This window comes from Sorghum bicolor, chromosome 9 (assembly GCF_000003195.3).
Source record: "Sorghum bicolor cultivar BTx623 chromosome 9, Sorghum_bicolor_NCBIv3, whole genome shotgun sequence".
In the NCBI taxonomy this organism is placed as follows: Eukaryota; Viridiplantae; Streptophyta; class Magnoliopsida; order Poales; family Poaceae; genus Sorghum; species Sorghum bicolor.
This window is the reverse complement of record NC_012878.2, coordinates 59,318,894-59,339,160: the sequence shown is the minus strand read 5'-3', so window position 1 is coordinate 59,339,160 and position 20,267 is coordinate 59,318,894. Positions and strand designations below refer to the sequence as shown.

At 41.6% G+C, this 20,267-nt stretch overlaps 2 protein-coding genes and 1 long non-coding RNA gene across 6 annotated transcripts; 1 reads left to right on the top strand and 2 right to left on the bottom strand.

Annotated features, from left to right (window-relative positions):
• On the bottom strand, nucleotides 3,195–4,465 carry LOC110430517. 3 transcript variants are annotated; one of them, XR_002447860.1, is made up of 4 exons: nucleotides 4,179–4,465; nucleotides 3,925–4,088; nucleotides 3,632–3,835; nucleotides 3,195–3,535 (listed from the first exon to the last, which is right to left on the bottom strand). It is a non-coding gene; the product is annotated as an uncharacterized LOC110430517 (long non-coding RNA). The 3 variants fall into 3 exon arrangements; XR_002447862.1 differs by having other exon boundaries at nucleotides 3,940–4,088; XR_002447861.1 differs by having other exon boundaries at nucleotides 3,947–4,088.
• On the top strand, nucleotides 8,948–10,797 carry LOC8066573 (reticulon-like protein B12). 2 transcript variants are annotated; one of them, XM_021447415.1, is made up of 3 exons: nucleotides 8,948–9,455; nucleotides 9,553–9,960; nucleotides 10,117–10,797. In XM_021447415.1, exons 1-3 carry the CDS (start codon nucleotides 9,380–9,382, stop codon nucleotides 10,296–10,298), a joined length of 666 nt encoding a protein of 221 aa, XP_021303090.1. In that variant the 5' UTR covers nucleotides 8,948–9,379; the 3' UTR covers nucleotides 10,299–10,797. The 2 variants fall into 2 exon arrangements, with proteins under 2 accessions (XP_021303090.1, XP_002441647.1); XM_002441602.2 differs by having other exon boundaries at nucleotides 8,958–9,455; nucleotides 10,120–10,797.
• LOC8066572 (protein argonaute 4B) lies at nucleotides 10,989–18,166 on the bottom strand. The gene is made up of 23 exons (XM_002440341.2): nucleotides 18,009–18,166; nucleotides 16,199–16,463; nucleotides 15,880–16,085; nucleotides 15,361–15,585; nucleotides 15,133–15,269; nucleotides 14,926–15,023; nucleotides 14,720–14,817; nucleotides 14,344–14,506; nucleotides 14,138–14,254; nucleotides 13,925–14,032; nucleotides 13,762–13,824; nucleotides 13,549–13,662; nucleotides 13,315–13,480; nucleotides 13,115–13,227; nucleotides 12,895–13,029; nucleotides 12,691–12,818; nucleotides 12,527–12,592; nucleotides 12,302–12,365; nucleotides 12,081–12,192; nucleotides 11,906–11,979; nucleotides 11,691–11,785; nucleotides 11,567–11,598; nucleotides 10,989–11,469 (listed from the first exon to the last, which is right to left on the bottom strand). The coding sequence occupies exons 2-23, from the start codon at nucleotides 16,436–16,438 to the stop codon at nucleotides 11,294–11,296; spliced, it is 2,730 nt and encodes a 909-aa protein (XP_002440386.1). The 5' UTR covers nucleotides 16,439–16,463; nucleotides 18,009–18,166; the 3' UTR covers nucleotides 10,989–11,293.

Genomic DNA, 20,267 nt, shown 5'->3' with positions numbered 1-20,267 from the left:
CAATGCAATGCAATGCATGCTGCGTCTACAAAAGACAAGCACACACAAATAAACTCAACCCCGGCCGGGCCGGCCACCCCCTGTTCGGTCGAGCCATATATATATATACAGCCGCGATCCGGTTTTGGATTCATGGAGATTTTCAAGTTATTTTATATATTTTTAAATTTGGTTTCAAATTGAAATCTAATTTTAATCTTGCACTCGATCTGTTAAGGAATATTGGAAACGTCACTTTTATTTGATCACATATACATTCCGAGAATAATACACGACAAAATACTAGTTTCCTGATTAAGAATTTTGATGATTTTCTCTTGGACTTTTGGAAATTATTTTGGGTACTTCTCCTATATTTCAGGTGCCTGAATTTTAAAATGATTTAGGCACCACTCTTGTATACCAATTAGAACAAGCAAACTATCACTATGATTTGTTATTTGTCTTTATGTCACAATGTTATATCAAAAATTTGTCCTTATCTAACCATAGAAATAATTATAAATTATTAAATTATTTTTGTGCCAACACATATAAGAATTTTGTCAGGTTTATGATTTTTATTTCTGCAACCAAAAATTGCAGATTATGTCTACAGGTTACAACAAACTAGAACTACAATCTTAGTATAAAATATACGCAATAACCGTCAATGGAAAGAAGACTAAAATTCAAGCACCCAAAATTTAGCAAATCCCCATTTTGACCTAAATAGCTTAATCTAAAACTTAGATGTAACATTTTGGGAAGAATTTTGGTTTCAAAACTACAGAGTCTATGATGCCACCCGAGCGATCAACGACAAGAAAATTCAGCTTAAATGAAAACTCAAATATAACATTCTGAGAAGAACTTTGGTTTCAGAACTACAAAAGTTATGATGATATTATATCCAAACAAATTAAATGTGTCATCCTCTACATAAAAATACAAGATTTGTGAAGATCCCTAGAGCCTTTGTTTCGGATCAAAAAGAAAAGGTACACAATACGAGTCATGCCAACCACGGGTGCAACTTAACCATCTCATTAGCGGTACACGTGGAAAGTGTTCATGGCGATGCTAGCGTGTGAATTTAGCTATCACACCGATGCATATGACATGACTATATTCATTTGTCACGCGATGCCTCTCAGCGTGACGAAAAGTTTTTTTTTCAAAAATTCTTGTTAAAATATTAGCTTTTTTAATTAAAATCAAAATAAATCTTTGCAGTATCTTAATTAGTTGTTTTTTTTACAAAATTTTCACTATATGTGTTATGATGTGAACTAAAATGTTGGAAGATCTTGGAACTAACTCCAATACTTTTATGTATTATTACTACCCCTCTATTCTTAAAAGCTTCAATTCCTAAAGTTATTTTAAATCAAACATTTTAAGCGTTGATCAAATTTCTAAAAAAGGCTAAGATTTATAGTACCATTAGATTTATCATAAAATATAGTTTTTATAAGATACTTAATTTATGTCATAGATATTGTTCTTTTCTATAAAGTTGGTCAAATTTAAAAAAGTTTGACTGACACGGATTCTAGAAATTTAAGCTTTTAGGGACAGAGGGAAGATAAATTCCCATGCATTGCATGAGGTTACAAATTTTTAGACTCCTCACTATGGCTAGCAGATGAGCTCAAGCGAACAGGCTCGTAGACATGTGAGCTTCAAGGACTCTGTATTGTACACACGCAAACATGAAACCGGTCTTCATATGGAAACTGTCAATAGGACGCAGAAGCGTGGGACAGGTGATCTGGACATGAAAAATCAAATTTTCAAATATTATCAATAAACAATTAACTTTTTTTAAATAATGGATAAAATATTTGACTTCATCTATTCGTGGATAGAATCAGACCAATTATTACAACGACCAACTGACACAAGTTCGGTTGTACAAATAACACCCCTCATATGACTATTGGAAAAGGGAAATAGTTTTTGACTAAACGAAACCAGCATGTCTGTGTGCGAGCCATCCATTGGAACTATAAAAAGTTAGAGCCAACGTCTCGAGGTGAAATGCTGCGGAGATAAGATGATCTTTGAGATCTTCATGCCGCTGCAAGCTCGCCCATTGGCATAGTCAGTAAGTTCCTCTAAAGAGTACCTGTAAAAGAGATTTAGGTTTGCATTTATCAAAAATTATTTCATTCCGTGTCAGCCATATAGCCCACAATAAAATTGATGCCGCTGTTAGTAACAATGTATTATATTTTTTATTACTCGATTTCGACCAAGACTCGAATAAGTTTCTGACAGTAGTGGGCAATTAACTATAGCAATATTTATTTATTTTAAAAAATTCAAATTCCTATATGGCTCAACTGTTGTTGTAGTAGTAGTATGTACGTATGTACCTGAGTTCCTTGGTACGTGTGCAAATTCTCGTCCTCTACGTGTGCAAATTCACGTGTGCAAACCAGTATGTCATAGAGATCGGGCTAAGGTTCCGAAAAGTGAAAAGTTTTCGGTATTGTAGCACTTTCGTTTGTTTGTGACAAATATTATCTAATTATGGACTAACTAGGATCAAAAATTCGTCTCGTAATTTACAGCTAAATTGTGTAATTAGCTTTTGTTTTCGTCTATATTTAATGTTTCATGCATGTGCCACAAGATTCGATGTGACGGAGAATCTTGAAAACTTTTTGGTTTTCAGGGTGAACTAAACGAGGCCTAAGTGGATTTGCATAGATTTGCATACAATGCGCTGGAGATATATTGGCCATGGGGACGTGCCGGTCCGGCCCAGTGTCTGCCCTGGACTGTGCCATTGCCGTCGTGTTGGTCGGACCGTGCCATGACCGTGCCTCGTGCCAGGGTACGGCCCAAGGCACAGGCTATGGGCTGTTGGGCTGACCCGAAGGCACGGTGGGTGACCGGACCAAAGTCGTATCAGGCCAGTAGTAGGTCTATATTTCCTTTTTTTAATTATCAAGCTTCAGCCTGGGCGTTCGGTACTACCGAACCGATCGGTTCGGTACTTCGGTACCCTCTCTAATTCGGTACCAGAGAAAGCCGGTACCGTTCGGTTTTTGAAAAAACTCGGTACCGAGGTACTTCGGTTTCGGTACTTTCGGTTCGGTACCGGTAAATACCGAAGGTACCGAACTGCATGTGACATTAGGTTTAGTAGCAAATTTTGACATAAATTTGACATGAATCAAACATAAATTTGACATGAATCAATATAAAATAACAGTGCCAAATCAAACAAATAGATAGACACAGATACATAATATATAGTTGTCCACAGCAGATCCACTGGAACACTTAGAAGTGCTATGTTCTCACCACTCAAATACAACATATTTATTCAAATGGGACACTTGGGCAGCCGCACAGCAGCACTGCCAATGCCAACAAGGCAGCAACGCCAACACACTTCACATAAATAAAGAAAGACAGGAAGCATTAAGAAAAACGGCACAGTTTGCAGCAACAAGCACTAAAAACATAGGAAGTCCAGGCGTCCAGCACAGTTTGCAGCAGCAAGCATCACTTGATCACTCACCTTCATTTGTTCTTAGACCTGAAACATTATGCAGCAAGGAACACTACAATTAATCATGAGTTGTTCTTGTTCACAAACTAGAAAGAATAGAAAGAAGATATTTAAGTTCCTTACATGATCATTTAGATGGAGGCCTAGGGGGCTTGCTCAAATTGCTCTTGCTTCATTTGGTGTTTGAGGTTTTTGTGGTGTTGGAGGTTTTTGTTGGTTGGGACGTGATGTTGGTGGCGGTAACCATCTTGCTTTTGCTGCCTTGAATTGATGACTTGGCAGCATGACCATCAACAATAGCCAAATTCTTGAACTCCTCAATCAGTTCTGAAATATAATAACAAGAGGATGAAATATTTGTATTGAGTAATGAACAAGCAAAATAAATGACAGAGATAGAGTTTTCAAGTTATCACATTCTTGATATTTACTTAACACCTCTGTATTTTCAGAAAGATATTATGTATTTGTTCCCATCAACACCAACAGCTCCTCCCTTACTCGAGGGATCTTCATTCATTTGCTCCTCCGGTTCCAATGTCCAATCAACAACTTGGTCATCTTCCTCACACTGAGACATCTGTTGAAAAACAAGCATACACACAGACCTAAGTCAACATGCAAATCTGGTGACCAAAATTGCTCTACCAAAGGGCCAAATTGCTCTTACCTTTGAGTTGTAGGAAGCAATTGAAGTCGCCGTCGTGGCCGCGTGGCGGACCTACGCGACTGGCGGCGGCGGCGCTACAGAGGCAGGGGGCAGCACAGGGGCGAGCGGCCCGCGGGCGCCGCCGTGCAGCCGAGGCAGAGGAGCAGAGGAGGGGGCGCGCGGCCGCCGGCAGGCCTAGGCGCGTGGCGCGGTGGCGGATCTGCCTGAGCGCTATGGGCGGCGGTCCGGCAGAGGCACGGGTGACGGTGGCGCAGCCGCGCAGGGGGCGAGCGCCCGCCGAGGGTCGGGGGACGGGGGGCGAGCATTGGGGGGCGGGGCTCGCCGAGGGTCGGGGGGCGAGCGTCGGGGGGGGGGGGGAGGCTTGCCGCTCGCCGGCATCGGGTCGGGGCTGCGCTGGTGCGCCCTGCGCGTCGCCGCGTCGGGGTCAGGTCAGGGCCTCGGGGGACGCCGGGACGGGAGTCGGGGGTCACGGCCTCACGGGGACGGGGCTGCGTGTCGAGTCGACCCTAGGGTTTTGGTTAGATGGGCTCATGGCCTGCTGACTGCTGTAACATATTTATATGGGCTACCAAGTTACATTGGGCTAATTCGGTACTGTTCGGGAATTTCGGTTTACCGAGGCCCAGTACCGAAAATACCCCGGTAAATTCGGTACCTGAGAACCTGGTACCGAACAGGAACCAAATTATTCGGTTTCGGTATTTTTCGGTTCGGTTTTCGGTTTTTTCCGGTTCGGTTTCGGTTTTCGGTACTTCGTGCCCCAGGGTTAATCAAGCTACATTTCTTACGAAAATGCCTGGCCGCGGGTCCCGTCAACGGGCCATGGATTGCATGGCTAAGACTATCTCCAACAATCGTCACCCAAAATACAAGACCCATTTGTCCTTTGGGTAGCGCTACAGGTAAAAGGTTCCATACCTATTTTTAGTCTTCTCCAACAATAAGACCTAAAAGACAACACTCTCTGCAAATGGGTCTCGAAGAGAGAGAATACCCAAATTTGGGTTATGTCTCTCCTGATACCCAAAATGGGTCTTCTATTTGGGTACTCTGTTGGAGGCTATATGTATTATGTTGGAGACCCATTTTAGGTTTGGGTTCCCAAATGGGTCTCCTATTGGAGACAGCCTAACTATAGCTGGAGATGTGGATGTCTTCGTTTTATTTGCATGTACGCATGGAGAGTTCGCGTTTGATCGGGACTTGTTTCCATTCGTATATATTGAACGTAGGACTTCATCATATCCGTTCCTATATGAAGCACACGCGATAGTCAGGAGCGGTGGCCGAATTGTATACGTATTTTGTGTAAAATAATAGAAATTAATACAATATATATCGCGTGTGGTATAGAAATTAATACAATACCTGTTGTGAAGGTTATGAAAGGTGATTTTGTTCGCCGTTCAGACGTTTTGCCTGAATAAAAGGAACTGATCGAAGACGCACGGCACTAGCACGTCTGGCACGACCGTACGTGATTGTTTTGTTTTGGATGGAATAACGAACTAAAGACGCACGGACGTGGCTGCTTACCTAGTGCTATTCTACACCCTAGGTGTAGAATATTATTCTACACCACAAGTTAAAATTGAGCTGAAAAAATACTGAGCAGTACTGAACAACGTTCAGTATCATCTAGTTGTACACCCAGGACCAAGAAATACTGAACAATACTGAAACATGAATACTGAACGATACTGAATTTTACGAATTTTACTCAGTATAACACTTCGGTGTAGAATACTCCCTCCGTCCACGAAAGAGTCAATTCCTAGAATCCGTGTCAGTCAAACATTTTAAAGTTTGACTAACTTTATAGAAAAGAGTAACAACATCTATGATATAAAATGCACATCATATAAAAATATATTCTATGATAAATCTAATGATACTCCGCGAGAACACCATCGAATCCAGCCGCAACACATTTTTTGCTTCTTGGTGCTAGAGACATTCCATCACACGTACGGGACACAACGACGGATCTGATCCCTCCCTGACCGGCGATGTGCGTCATGCATCATCTCCGTGGGATCCACGACGCCACTTCCTCATCAAAGGTGTGGTTCGGCATCGGACACCCCCCGCTGCATCCGACGGCGCGTCCTTCCTACCTCTAGAGGCGGCGACAGTGGACACTGCCTCCACCGTCTCATCGGTGGCACCTTCATTCATCTCGGCGGCCGGCGTCGGTAGGACCCGTTCATCTGGCGGATCCCCTCCCACACTTGCTTCAATCGATCGATGATGGCTAGGTGCGCGCCTTCACGCGATTCAAATTGTCTGTGTTCGATTCTGATTCCCAACTTGTTTTATCTTAGTGATTTACTGATTTTTATATTTTGATGAGTAGATTGAGATGAAGATTTGATAGTGTATTAGATGCTTTTGGAGATAGCAAGTTCCTAGCTACCGTCATAGAGCCAGCCGGGTTTAAATTAAATCGCACGTGGTGAGGGTGAGGCCGTGGTCCGTGGACACGAGCCAGAACGTCTTCGTCGTACGTTGTTTATCTCCAGCAAAACAATCTCTCATCGGTGAGTGTTGTGCCCATGCCGTACCATCGCCAACATCCGGCATGAACAAAGGAAAGTGCGTCATAGCTGGAATAGGCCTAGAGGCCGACGCGGGGTCGTCCGGCAATAGCAGGAGTGGTGAACGCCGACAGCACGAGCCCAGGACGAGCCGATATATATGCAATGAACAAGAGTCTTGTCGTAAAAATTAATAGTGAAAATTCATGTAAATAATGTTAGCATTGTCTTCAACACAATTATCGTAAATATATGATGTAACTTATGCTGATGTTATAGTAATTTCGATCATTCTTATTAATTTTTATCGTCAACCACAGTCCAAAATTCTTGTAAATACTTATATTCATATTACCCATTTTTGGTAAATATCAATGTTAGTTATGTTAGAGAAGAAATCATAATAACAATTCTCATAAATATTATTACGGTAAACTCTTGTAAATATTATTAGTATTGTTGTAAACAGAATTTTCATAAATATTCAATATTATGGTAACACTAGTTCATGAAATTAAGGTAAATCTTTTTCTAATGCTAATTTTGTTCGAGAGAATTTTAGTTAGCTTATGACAATTGATCTTGCCACTGTGCTCAGATTCTCATAACATATGAACCATTACATTAGTTCAACTTGTATACTATAGTACTATTCAGTTACCCATAGCATACACAGTATTCTCGTAACCCATTCCAATTTACTAGAATACATTATATTCTTTACTAATTTTTAGGGACAATAGTATTCTCGTAACCTTACTATTTTAAGGTATGTTGTATTCTCGTAACAATAATATTTGCATGCGGCTGGATAATAAATAATTTAAAGATCATAATCCATTATCTCGTATACTTGCATGCATGCATGAAGCTCCTGCGTCATTTACCGAAATCAAGTGGGTTTAGTATTCGCTTTAATTTGCATGCATGCCGCACGGTTGAATTACCGAAATCACCGTGGCTAATTATCAGGAGGGAGAAGCGCCCGAGCCATGCAAGCGCCTGGACCCGATGGCGCAACTGATCCACCTGGCTACAAAATAAACTATTCTGAAGCCAGCAACAAAGTATACTCTTTATATATATATATATATATATATATATATATATATATATATATATATATATATATATATATATATATATATATAAACTTTTTTAAAAATTTTAGGGCCGTAGACCTTCCACACACCGACTTGTCAGAATTAATAAAAATTTATTTAGGTGGAGCTCTCACCCCTCCGGTGACGTCTTCAAAAAATTATTATTATTAGGTGTACAAATACTGTGGATTAGAACCTTTTTATGTGACTATGTTCGTTACTGTTGGAATGCATGGGTGGTGTGTGCTGTTAGAGATCCGATGACTGAGTTAGGCTTCCCAAAAAAATCTTGTAAATCTTGCGGCACATCTATGGAGCATTAGATATAACTAAAAAATAATTAATTACACAATTTGCCTGTAATTTGTGAGATAGATCTTTTGAGTCTAGTTAGTCTATGATTAGACAATATTTATCAAATAAAAACAAAATTGCTACAGTGTCCATTTTGCCAAAAAAAAATTTAGAACTAAACAAGGCCTTAGTTAGGTTAAATCAAGCTCGCCGAGTGGTTCTAGTTGATAGTTCATTTTGAATTAGGCCTTGTTTAGTTTACCCTAAAAAACAAAAAACTTTTCAAGTTCCCTGTCACATCGAATCTTGTGGCATATGCATGGAACATTAAATGTAGATGAAAATAAAAACTAATTGCATAGTTTACATGTAAATCGCGAGACGAATCTTTTAAGCCTAGTTACTCCATAATTAGACAATATTTGTCAAAAAAAAACGAAAGTGCTACAGTATCAAAATCCAAAAACTTTTTGGATCTAAACAAGGCCTTAGGTCTACCTCGGGTTTGATCTTATTTATAGAAAAGTTGATTACCATTTACGATATGAAAGAAACATAGGGGGTGTTTGGGACTGCTCTGCTCCACGTTTTTCAGCTCCACTCTACGTTTTTTTAGCCAAACAGTTTCAGCTCCATGCACTCAGTTCGAGGAAAAATGGTGGCATAAACTCCAGTTTTTTGTGGAGCTGCTCTACAGTGGAGTTTGTGGAGCAGAGTTTGTGAAACAGTCCCAAACAGCCCCATAGTATCATAAAAGATAATTGTCTCTGGAATCCTAACTTAAATCAACCTTGCCGAGTGGTTCTTGCTGGAAGTGGAAGAAAACACAGCACGCAAAGAAAAGGGTGGTGGATGATTGGGGTGGGGGAGGCCGGTGCCTGTGCCTGTTAGTGGACTGGTGGTAGTGGGACCCACGCCACGTCAATTCCAGCTCATCATTCCAGCCGTCTGTTTTGTTGGTTGGGAAAGTAAAGAAAGCAGGTTTGGTTCCGTTCTGGAGGGAGGGGGAAGCAGGAGCAGGAAATCAGCCATCAGCCATGGATTTCTCTTCCGTCTCTGTTTGATTTGATTGGGATTGGTTCTTGGTTGCTGCTTTGCTTTGGTCGAAATTCCATTCCATTTCCATTGCATCGGCAGCCTCCATCCCATCCAGTTTGGCTGGATTCCTCTCATCCGATCCACCACCACCGTCGACCGTCGTCGCTGCTTGGTTGCCTGCTTGGCTCCCTTACCTTACCTTACCTTACCTTACCTTACCTTACCTTACATGATGGATGCTCGAATCGCCACCGCTGGTGTTGGCGTTGGCGGCGGCGCCGGGACATGTGCCGCCGGCGGATTCGGTACTCTCTCTCGCCCCCTTTCTCTCACTCTCAGCCCAATTAATACTGATGATTGCCCGGGATTGGATTATCTGAATCGGATTGCTGCTGCATGCAGTCTGGGACGTGCTGCTGTGGCGCCGGGGCCGCGCCGACGTGAGCGCCTGCCTGCTGGCGGCCACCGTCTCCTCCTGGCTGCTCTTCTACGGCGGCCTGGTCCGCGGCTACACCTTGCTGTCCCTCGCCTCCAGCGTGCTCCTCCTGCTCCTCACCGTGCTCTTCCTGTGGGCCAAGGCAGCGCGCCTCCTCAACAGGCCGCAGCCTCCCGTGCCGGAGCTGCGTGTTCCGCAGCAGGCCGTGGACGATGCGGCGGCGCTGCTGCGCTCTGCTCTCGACGCCGCCTTGGATGCCTTCCGGGACATCGCGCTGGGCAGGGACTCGCTGCTCTTCTACCGAGCCTTCCTCTGCCTGTGGAGCGTCTCCATCGTCGGCAGCCTCACAGATTTCCCAACCGCCTGCTACGCAAGTCAGTGCCTTGTCTTGCTTGCTTCACCCATCTTATTATTATTATTATTATTATTATTATTAGTATTAGTATTACTATCTACTACTACAAGTACAGATTTCCCTGTCTGTATTCACCGGGAATGTTCTGCTCTCCTCTCCTCTCCTCCGTCAAAAGCAGGCATCGTGGCTGCTCTGACCATCCCGGCGCTGTACCACAGGCACCAAGAATGCATCCGCACCTACATGAGCTTCGCCTACATGAACCTCCGGATGTACGAGATGGTGTACGAGAGGTTGTCCATGAAATGCTTCCTCAGGATCAGGGACTGGGTCATGGAGCTACTCAAGGATCCATGACCACTCACTCACCCTACTACCGAGCTGCTTGTGCACTTTGTGTAGTTGTGCTTGGCTTGCTTCTAAAATGATTGATTGATTTGGTTGGCTTGCTTCTTCTTTGCTTGTGCATAGCGTAGCGCACTAACACTAGGTCTGAGACTGGGATCTTGTGTTGGTGCTTCAGGTATATTATTATACGTAGTTCATTCATTGATAGACAGAGGCAATACTCGTATAGTAGTTTTGATTGATGCTGATGATTGTTTGATTGCTTTGGATTCGGGGAGTGGTGTGCTGGTTGCTGCTTTCACCTTCTTCTGCTTGTGCAGTGCTCTTGTTGTTCAGTTCAGGGGAGCTAAGCTAGTCTTTACTCTTCTCTTTAGTGGTGTGTCATGCTCATGCTGAATTGCTGATGCATGCAAGGTGCCTTCTGATTCTGCAAGATTCATGTAACATTTCTGAAATATATACTATTAGCTTGCAAACATCTTGGATGGCTGGAGTACCTCCCACTTCATTTCATTCTATCTACGGCCTACTGTCGGAGCCACTCACAGCTGTAATGCTAACCAAACCTCTCGAGTATTTATTGAGCAGTAATCTGCGAGTGAGTGGAGCTGCACCACAAACTGGCTGTCTGAGGATTTGTTCCCAACACAACCAAACATGTCAACCAAATAATAACCAAGCAAGAAACAGCACAAGGCATCATCGATCCATAGGGGAGCTTAGCTAGCATCAAGTGAAGGTTATCAAGTGAAGGTTCATTACACCACAGACAAACTTTACTAGGATGTTAGCTGCTGACAGTAACACCGCATACACAAGGACTGCTGACTGGTTCTCCTACAAAAGCCTCTACATTCAGGCATCCAGCAGCTAAGTCAGGTTGGCACAACAAGCGAGCCTTCAAGGTTCCAAGCTGGTTGCATGCCATACACACACACACATACACATCACTACCGCTAACCAAAATCAGTTCAAACGCTCCCAGATCCTGATGGACCATCACATCAGCAGAAGAACATGGAACTCCTCACTTTCTCATGCAGGCGAGGCAGCTCCGGCACGGGAGCACTGCCCGCCGAGGTATGCCCTCCCTGGCTGGAGGACGTGTCTGACATCTCCTCGAATTTCAGGAACGTGCCCACCTGGGCTGCAGCAAGGTGGGCATAGCAGATTGGAGCAACTGCAAACACAAACAAAGCGTGCACACAGAGTAAATCTGCTGTGCTGCAAATAATGCTTCAGATTCAGCAATGGTAAACTGGGATTCTGTGGCATACCTACTGAGATGGCTGTTGTGCTCCTTTGATACCTGCATAGCAGGACACGGCAACAGCATAAGCAAAGGTACTACAGCCAGCAACTAGTCACAGTGAAATGCAGCAACCAAAGTTTACTACTTACACATAAGAGAGCGAATGAACAAACTCCTGCATTTCGTCAGCAGAGAAACCTATCTCATCGTGCAGAACATGATAATGGGTCGGCCTTGTTGTTCCCTGATACGAGCAGCAAGCACATACCAGTATTTATTTAGCACTTAAACAATCTAGGATTCAGAGGTAACTAACAGCATTTTGCTCTGGACAAGCTCATTCAGAGATCAGACACAAACTTACAATCATCCCAGCATGTGCACACATGTAGAAGTCAAAGTTCTTAGGATGGCAAACTTTATTGTCCACGACAGTTCCTACAGAATAACACATTTATTGTCACCACATCTCACAGGACACTGCCAATTCACATGCAAACGGTAAGTCAATTTGTAAATTCGTTACAAATAAACATTACCGGGAAGAACATTGTCTGGTGATCCGGTCTGAAAAAACTTGGTGTGGTGGTTCTTTTGAGCAACAATCACAGTGAACTTGGGTGACCACTTCTCATCAAGAAACTTACATGCCTGCATTAATTAGAAGAATGTGCAATCAGGAGTATTTACCTTGTGGGGAATACGGCATTCGTTGTGAACTAAGCAAATGTGCAAGGACAAATCAAAACAAATGCATTACCTCAATTATCTGATCCAGTTCAATGTTGATGACCTGGGTAAACTGACTTTCGCTGACTCCATCCCTAAAACCAGCAAATGGTTAGACTTAACACTGCAGTGGTTAAGAAAGTATCAATAATCCATTCCAGTAAAGAATGTACCATACTTCCCAATATTTTTTAGTTTCTACAAAAGGATTTAGTGATATAAGCATTAAGCAAATAATAACCACAAAACTTCAAACCTGAAAATGATAATGTGGTCTGGTTTTCGCTTGCCAGAGCTAGTGTAGAAGTCAATCAGTGATTCCCTGAAAGTCGCAAATATGAAGATAAACTTAGTATTCAAAAGTCATCACGCTTAACATACATATTATATACATCCACATAGTAAGAAGATATTACTTACCTAATGAGGCCATCATCATCAGTACCCCGTGGCTTAAACAAGGAGGACATCATTTCTAGTCTGGCGGATTGGGTGTGCACTGATGCTCTATATTTAGAGATAAGAGGCCATTGACGAGAACTAACCACCTAAACAGAGAGGAAAGTTATGGTTACATCAGATTCCATGTGGGCAGAGGAATTGTACAAGGTATACACATCTTACGGCTGCAACTGAAGGCCTATCTTGTCCTGGATGGCCATGAGACACATCCATACCCAAGATGATGGTGGGTACTTCCGACACATGGGGTATTGATGGAGATGCTTCAACTTGCAGCAACGAATTCAGACCACCAAGCTGGTTAAAACAGGGGAAAAAGGATGGTATAAGCATGCATCAGTGAACAATACAGTGCACAAGAAGACAAAATCATGTCTCAAACCTTTGCATTAATCTTCATCAGCAAATTAAGCAGGTACGGATCATTGACTCTTGTTGGAGCTAGACACTGTGTGACAATACCAAACTCGGCCAGGCACTTTCTCTTCCAAGGACCTGGTTGAAACCAAAAAGGTATAATTATTGCAAAGGTGTGAGATATTTATATGGAGGAGTAACAGTGGTAACCAAATATAAACCAACCATAGACTTCGCAATTTTTCCTCTCAGGGAGAAGGCACATGAGGAACCTAGGAGCTCCAGGAAGTTTTGATTTTATCTGCCCAAACATATCATCCACTCTTCTCGACACGGGTGCACGCCTCATAGAGGGGCTCTCTTCAAACACATCAAAAGGTTCCTCCATTTGCTGCCAGAAGAAAAGGTAAGCAACAGAAAACTGTTACAATAAAAGATGTGTGAAAAGCTAAAACATACAATTCCCTTTGCAGATGCATTCCTCATCAGGTCACGGATGAGATTCCGAACATCACAACGTGCAGAGAAATTAACAACCGCCCACTTATCCACAGAGCAGGTTTGATAAAACTTCTGAAAGGGGCAAAGAATTGGCAAATAAACATCAGAAGAAAGATCATTCCTAACCAAGAACTAGAGAAGGTTAAAAAAGAAACATGCTGAGTTGCTGACCCTATTGGTGAAATTCCACCGTCCATTTCGTGAGAAGATATCATCACCATTGCCGGCTTTCAGCTACAAGATATTAGATTTAGTCAGATGCATTTTGCTGACATAATGCTTTGGTACAACATTTAGTGAGAAAACAACTAAAGCTTAGAGAAGTGTCACCAACCTTTGGGGCTTGAAGGATCCTTCCTTCAACTTGGGTAAATTTTGGAGCAACTGAAACGCCACATGCCCTCAACATGGGGTCAGAATCATAGTTACTGCGTTGCAGTGCCTAGCATTTAGGGTAATCATAAGCTGTTGATTAATTCAGTCATAGAAACCAATCCCATGCAGTTATAAATCGTTGCAGCATGCTAAAATCAAGGTAACAACTCACATCGTTTAGAACTGTCATCCTTTCTTGAGGCTTCTGTCTAGACTTCTCAACAAGGGATGACCTTTGTAGCGTAGACAAAGCTTTGGTGTATCTTTGAAGCGGAACAAGGCAGCATAGCTAGTAACACAATACAAAAATATGAGATGCAAGATATATTTAATAAACAGAGATTTGATAGGATGTACACTAACAAAACTGAAACAAACCTCGATTGGAAAATATGTTGGACGCTTTGCCCTCCCTGTATTTATACAAGGCAAATCACCAGAGTACTTTAGATCAATTCCTTTCTTCGCATAGTAGTCATAGACAGTTATATCAATGGTATCACAATCTCCGTTGCTACCATTTCTCTGCCTCAGCGGAAACCTAATTGCATATGTTGATGAGAAAGCAATTAAGCACAAGAATATCTCTGTCAAACAAGCTTGGCATTGATATCAGAACACAATTAATAAAAGCAATACTTGCTGAACAAAACTCTTCTGAAACAGGCTACACACTAGGGTACATTTTTTTTTTTTCAAATACCAAGTAAAGCACGCATGAAATAAACAAAACAGCAAGAAAACATGTCCTCACGTTTGTTCTTTACAAATCCTCTCGCTGAGACCAAAAATCTTGAATTCTGCATTTGCAGGAGTGGTTCTAATCCTCAAGCCCTTGAGAGCACGCTTGGCCTGAATTGAATATGCACACCCCAAAATAGTGTTACCATTCTACCAAAATAGATATTTCAATGCAGTAGCGTGATCGTTCAAAAAGTTATATCCAAAGATGCAATTTACCTTTTGCCAATCAATTCTGCTAGGATCATTAACATTCTGGTTAGAAAGAAGAAAATCAATAACAGGGCCAGGCTTCACGATCATTGTTGTTGAGACATCTGCGGATTTCAAAAAATAAGCTATCGTGATCATGAAAGATGTAAAAGATTACATAATAGACAATGCAGTTACATGGCACCAGTACAGCAATACAGGACAAATACGTACCAACGTTCAGGGAAAGTCCACTCTGTGTGCCGCGGAAACTTGAATGAAATCCACGGCAACCCATCACGCCACCACCCAAGTCAACAAAGTTTGAAGGGTTGTTGTAGAAAAACGATTGCTTAACCAAAAGGCAGCCTCTGCAAGTAGTGAGAAAAATTGCCATGATCTAACTGCAGAAGATCCTCAAATCTACCTATAAATCATCCATGAAGATGCATAGCTACATACTGTTCTGCGGAATGCTGCCTCAGTATGATATCAAGAACACGAAGTGCCTCCAGGGAGTTCTCCGTTTCTTCGCCTCTAATGACTTGACCAATAGCACTCATAGGAACCTTTGCTGCAAAATTTATCTCCACTTTGAAAGTTTTCGTCTGGTATGGCCTCCTCACTCTCTTCCTGTCACCACCTCCAGGACTGTCATTACCGCCAGGGCTCCCATTGGCAGCAGTCCTACAACCAATAAATAAATAAATAAACAAACAAACATCGCAATTACAAAGTAAGATTCTGGATAAGGCCTTGTTCAGTTCCCAAAAAAAAATTAGATTTTCCGTCACATCGAATCTTGCGGCGCATGCATGGAGTATTAAATAAAGACGAAAATAAAAACTAATTACACAGTTTGCCTGTAAATCGCGAGACGAATCTTTTAAGCCTAGTTACTCCATGATTGGATATCAAAATTTTGCCAACTGAACAAGGCCTAAGCATAAACAAGAAAGCAGATCAAAGAATAAAACTAACTTTCCAGTAGACGCGTCCTCCAAGACGACAGTGAACTCATTGTTTTTTTGTGGAAGCCCACCAACTGTAAACAGGCTCTTTTCTCCGTCATATGCAAAATCCTTGTTGGAAAGCTCAGCGCGATATGTCTGCTGCAGTTTATCAATCACCTTTCTGCCAATCCCTTTACCTTCAACAGGTTGATCATCCTCATACTTCAGGTTCACCTATTCAAATAAAACAGCACTATCTCATCAGCCAAAGATAAGTTATTAACAAACAAGGGACACACAATGATATATTTTGAACAGAAGATTGTGAACTCAGTAAGAAGACATACATAATAGTGAAAGAAGAAGTCTTCTGTGCTCTTCACGGCGACTTTAAAGTGATTTGAATAGAGCTGGGCTAGCTGCCCTTTTCTTCCTATACCAGGCCTGTCCATCAGTAATCTCTTTGGCTTTATTGGCTTGTTTGCTGGTGGTTCCCCCACAACATCTTCAGCTTTAATGGGAACCACATCTGGTGGCACGGGCGGGGGTGGTGGCAACTCTTCATCCTCACCATCATGAGACCCCATTTTAAGATAAAACAAGCAGCACCCTCTGCAAAGAAACAAGGACAACAATGAATTGGTGCAAGGGAAGACAATGAGCACTTGAAAGAATGTTTTACCAATACCATGTGCAGCATACAATCACAAAGTTGAATCTTTCTGATACCTAGCTTCTATACCTACAATCTTCAACACTATAAGCTCCATGTTTCTGCCTACTTCTTTATCAGATTCAGGTAAAATGCAAAGCCTCTGTGGTGAAATAAATGATAGGAATAGCTATAACTCTAATTCCATTCCCGAGTTCACAACTCATTGGCACTAGCCACGTCACTCAGTCTTGTGCCTGTTTGCTAATGCAGAAATTCCGTTTTACTTGTTCATATGACCTCCTTGATTAGCAAGGACACATTTGGGACACGAATCTTTTTGTACAGTCTATCAGATGCACCATTAAGCTTGTCTAATTGCATCCTTTTGGTGGCAGCATTATACTGTGCAGATCACAAGAACTCGAGCGCAGGACATTACTAATAATAAAGAAATACGACTGTAGGTTGCCAGATCACAGTGAAGAAAATGAGCGTAATGTTGACTCGAAGAATCACAGATTTTTTTCCTTCTAAAAAAAGAATCACAGATTTAAAAGACAATCAGATGCCCCTGGCCAAAGGCAGCATTTTGTTGAAACAAGGTTTAGGTAAGGGGGAAAAAAGATGGAAGCTTTTGGTGAAGTTGACGACTTAACGGCACCATGCACCTTCTTTCACATTCCCAGAAAAAAAAATGGGCTTTTTTATTTTAAAAAAGTGTTCTTGAGAAACCACCTGAACAGCAGACATCGCAGCTTCAAGCACTCGTCTTTATGTTTTTCTTAAGCCTTGTTTAGTTCACCCAAAAACCAGAAACTTTTTAAGATTCCCCGTCACATCGAATTTTACGGCACATGCATAGAGCACTAAACATATATGAAAATAAAAACTAATTGCATAGTTTACCTATAAATCGCGAGATGAACTTTTAAGCCTGTTACTTTATGATTGAATAATGCTTGTCAAATAAAAATAAAAGTGCTACGGTCTCGAAAAACAAAAAAAATTCGGAACTAAACAAGGCCTACACAAAAGAGTGGACATTTATTTTTTATTTCCCAAAAAAAGGCACGGTAATTTAGGAAACCCCTGTGAGATGAATCGCATCGCTGCAAAAGCATCCAGAAACGTGTGAACCCCTAAAAATCCAAAGGGGGCTATCCTCCCTCCCCCCTTCTCTTTTTTTAAAGAAAGATAAACAAATCTGCGAGTGTGAGGACCAAGAGCGGCAGCAGGAAAGGGACTCAGCTCTTCGTCCTCTGGGTGCAAGGAACCAAATGTCCCGAAAACCCTAGGAAAGCAGAAGCTGCATCTGCCGTAAGAAATGAAAGAGGAACGAATGGGGGTGGGGGGTTTCAGCGGCGAGGGGGCTAGGGTTTACGCATGCAGCAGCATTGCAGATTTGTAAATAGTGCATGGACAACAGGACAAGACATGAATCACATAGCATCAAATCAAACAGGGGGAGGGAAGGAGGAAGGATTGGAATCACTTCCACTTACCAAAATCGAAAAGCAAGGAAGACTGGAGGACGGGCGAAGCGAGGTCTCCCAGGTCCTGCTCCTCTCCTCTCCCACTCCTCCAGTCCCCGAAGCCTGAACTGCCCACTCACTGCTGCGACTGCCCCCAGCTTAAATGCGTAGCTGCTCCCTCGAACGGCGGGCAGCTTTACACTCCACCTCGGTCTCTCCTCCGGCCAGCCCACGTTCATCTGGACATTCAGCTGGGCCGGGCCTGAAAAGTGGACATGTAAAGATGATAAGGCCCATCTACACCTCTCCTCTATAGTTCTAGGCCTCGTTAAATTAAACTATCTTAAATTTAACTAAATTTATAAAAGGAATCATATTAATATATATACATACTATAACAATATATTTCATAAAATCTAATAATACCTATTTATGATAATAAATATTACTATTTTTATATAATTCAGTTAAATTTGACATAATATATTTAGTACTGTTTTAAGACACTATCGGTCTCGCTTTTTAAGTTTAAAGCCGTAAAATCTCCATTGGCACTACAACACTCATGCCATGACTTTTAGCTCATCATAACATGTAATGACTTGATTTGTAGAAAATATATGTAATATTTATGTATCCAAATAAATTTATTAAAAAAGTAGATTCAAACATTTTTCTAATGGTACTAGTTATGAATAATATATATTAATATTTTTTAATATATATATTAGTCAAAGTTTTTCTTGAGATGCACAAACGATAGTTATTTTAGGATGAAAGGAGTATAATCATATGCATCTCGACACATATATGAAAGTGTAGCTTATTTTTCTTAAACTCATAATTGGTATATATAATTGCTTGACATTTAAGTCGACTCAATCTTCATTCACTTTTTCTATACGAGATTGGTCTTTTGTTACACGTTGCAATTATTTGATTTAAGATTGAGCCATAAAATAATTAAATCCTAGAAAAATAGCTAACTTATTGTATTGGCACGAACACTCCACAACAAATTGTATGCCTTGTCATAATGCTTGAGCATATTTGTAAATATTTACGGTTAACATTATAAAAGTGGTAAATTTATTTATTTTATCTCTCACTGTCTCCTCTGCCCGTCCGTCCATAGCTAGTCTCCGGTCTCTCAGTTGTCATTTCTTATTCTCTTGGTTTTCGAGTTGCAAAACCTCCATTGGTTTCGCATCACTCATGTCGTCTCCTGGTTTGCAACTCACGTGTGGATGTCTGCCTCGCCTTATAAATTCGTAACAAACACGCACAATACCTATTTAGGAATTAGGATCAATCAATATCCAAATTTCCATACAGGTTAAATCTTTAGGGCACTCACAATATAGACTCTATCATAGAGTCTAAAGTTATTTATTACCTCGAACAATATGGACTTAGAGTTTAAATAAGACTTGGAGTCTTATTTTTTCTACCTCTTTCTTCAATAAATACGGTGCCACATCAGCAAAATACCATAAATAATATGTGATTAATTGTCTTGAACTCTATGATAGAGTCTTGCATTAGGAGTGCCCTTATCCATCACCAATATTTATCAAACAAATTGTATGTTGCTGTTTCGCCAGAAAAATCACTACGTGGGATCCCTCTGTGTTTTCACAGATCGTGCTACTTAGTACTAATATGCGTAGGCGTGCCAGTACACGTCCATATACAAAATAAAATAAATATGCGAAAAAACACAAGGGACAAAAGTTCAAAGAAATATCACTTTATTCATTCTCTTGAGAATTACAAAGTACAATTTCCCACTTTAATATAAATTTGCGCCGAGCTCCATCTGACAGTCAGAGGATTGTGTGGCTTCTGGTTTCTGGGGCCTCTAGAGGCCTCCAGTTACTTACATCCGCAGCGTTGAGCCGCGGAACACCTCCGATTAAGCTATGCCGATGGTCGCAGTTGTCGTCTCCAAGTAAATAAGAGTTATCTCTATGTATATGCATAAGCACAAATAAATGAAAATGGTGAAGTGCTAGAGCCTCGTCGGCCTCTAGCAAAGGTCTCCAGCCTTGTCGTGCGGATCCCATAATGAAGTCAAGTGTTCGGCCTCGTCGGTCACGAACAAATAATTCCGGCCTCGTCGGTCACGGAAAAGAAACGTCTATCGTCGGTCAGGGGAGGAAAATGACTTTATATGGTTCAACGGCCTTGACAGTGCAGGAAGACGATGTGGTGGTTGTGAGACTTGTGCTCATGTGATATTTAAGAGATTTCTCCTTGCATGAATTTCTGAGATCATTGGCATGTTAC

Coding starts and splice junctions, on each gene's coding strand:
- LOC8066573 (XM_021447415.1), top strand. CDS start 9,380: ATGATGGATGCTCGAATCGCCACCGCTGGTGTTGGCGTTGGCGGCGGC. Junction 9,456..9,552: donor ATGTGCCGCCGGCGGATTCG/GTACTCTCTCTC, acceptor TGCTGCATGCAG/TCTGGGACGTGCTGCTGTGG. Junction 9,961..10,116: donor CCCAACCGCCTGCTACGCAA/GTCAGTGCCTTG, acceptor CTCCGTCAAAAG/CAGGCATCGTGGCTGCTCTG.
- LOC8066572 (XM_002440341.2), bottom strand. CDS start 16,438: ATGGGGTCTCATGATGGTGAGGATGAAGAGTTGCCACCACCCCCGCCC. Junction 14,507..14,719: donor AGGATTTGTAAAGAACAAAC/GTGAGGACATGT, acceptor ATATGCAATTAG/GTTTCCGCTGAGGCAGAGAA. Junction 11,980..12,080: donor ACCAGACAATGTTCTTCCCG/GTAATGTTTATT, acceptor GTTATTCTGTAG/GAACTGTCGTGGACAATAAA.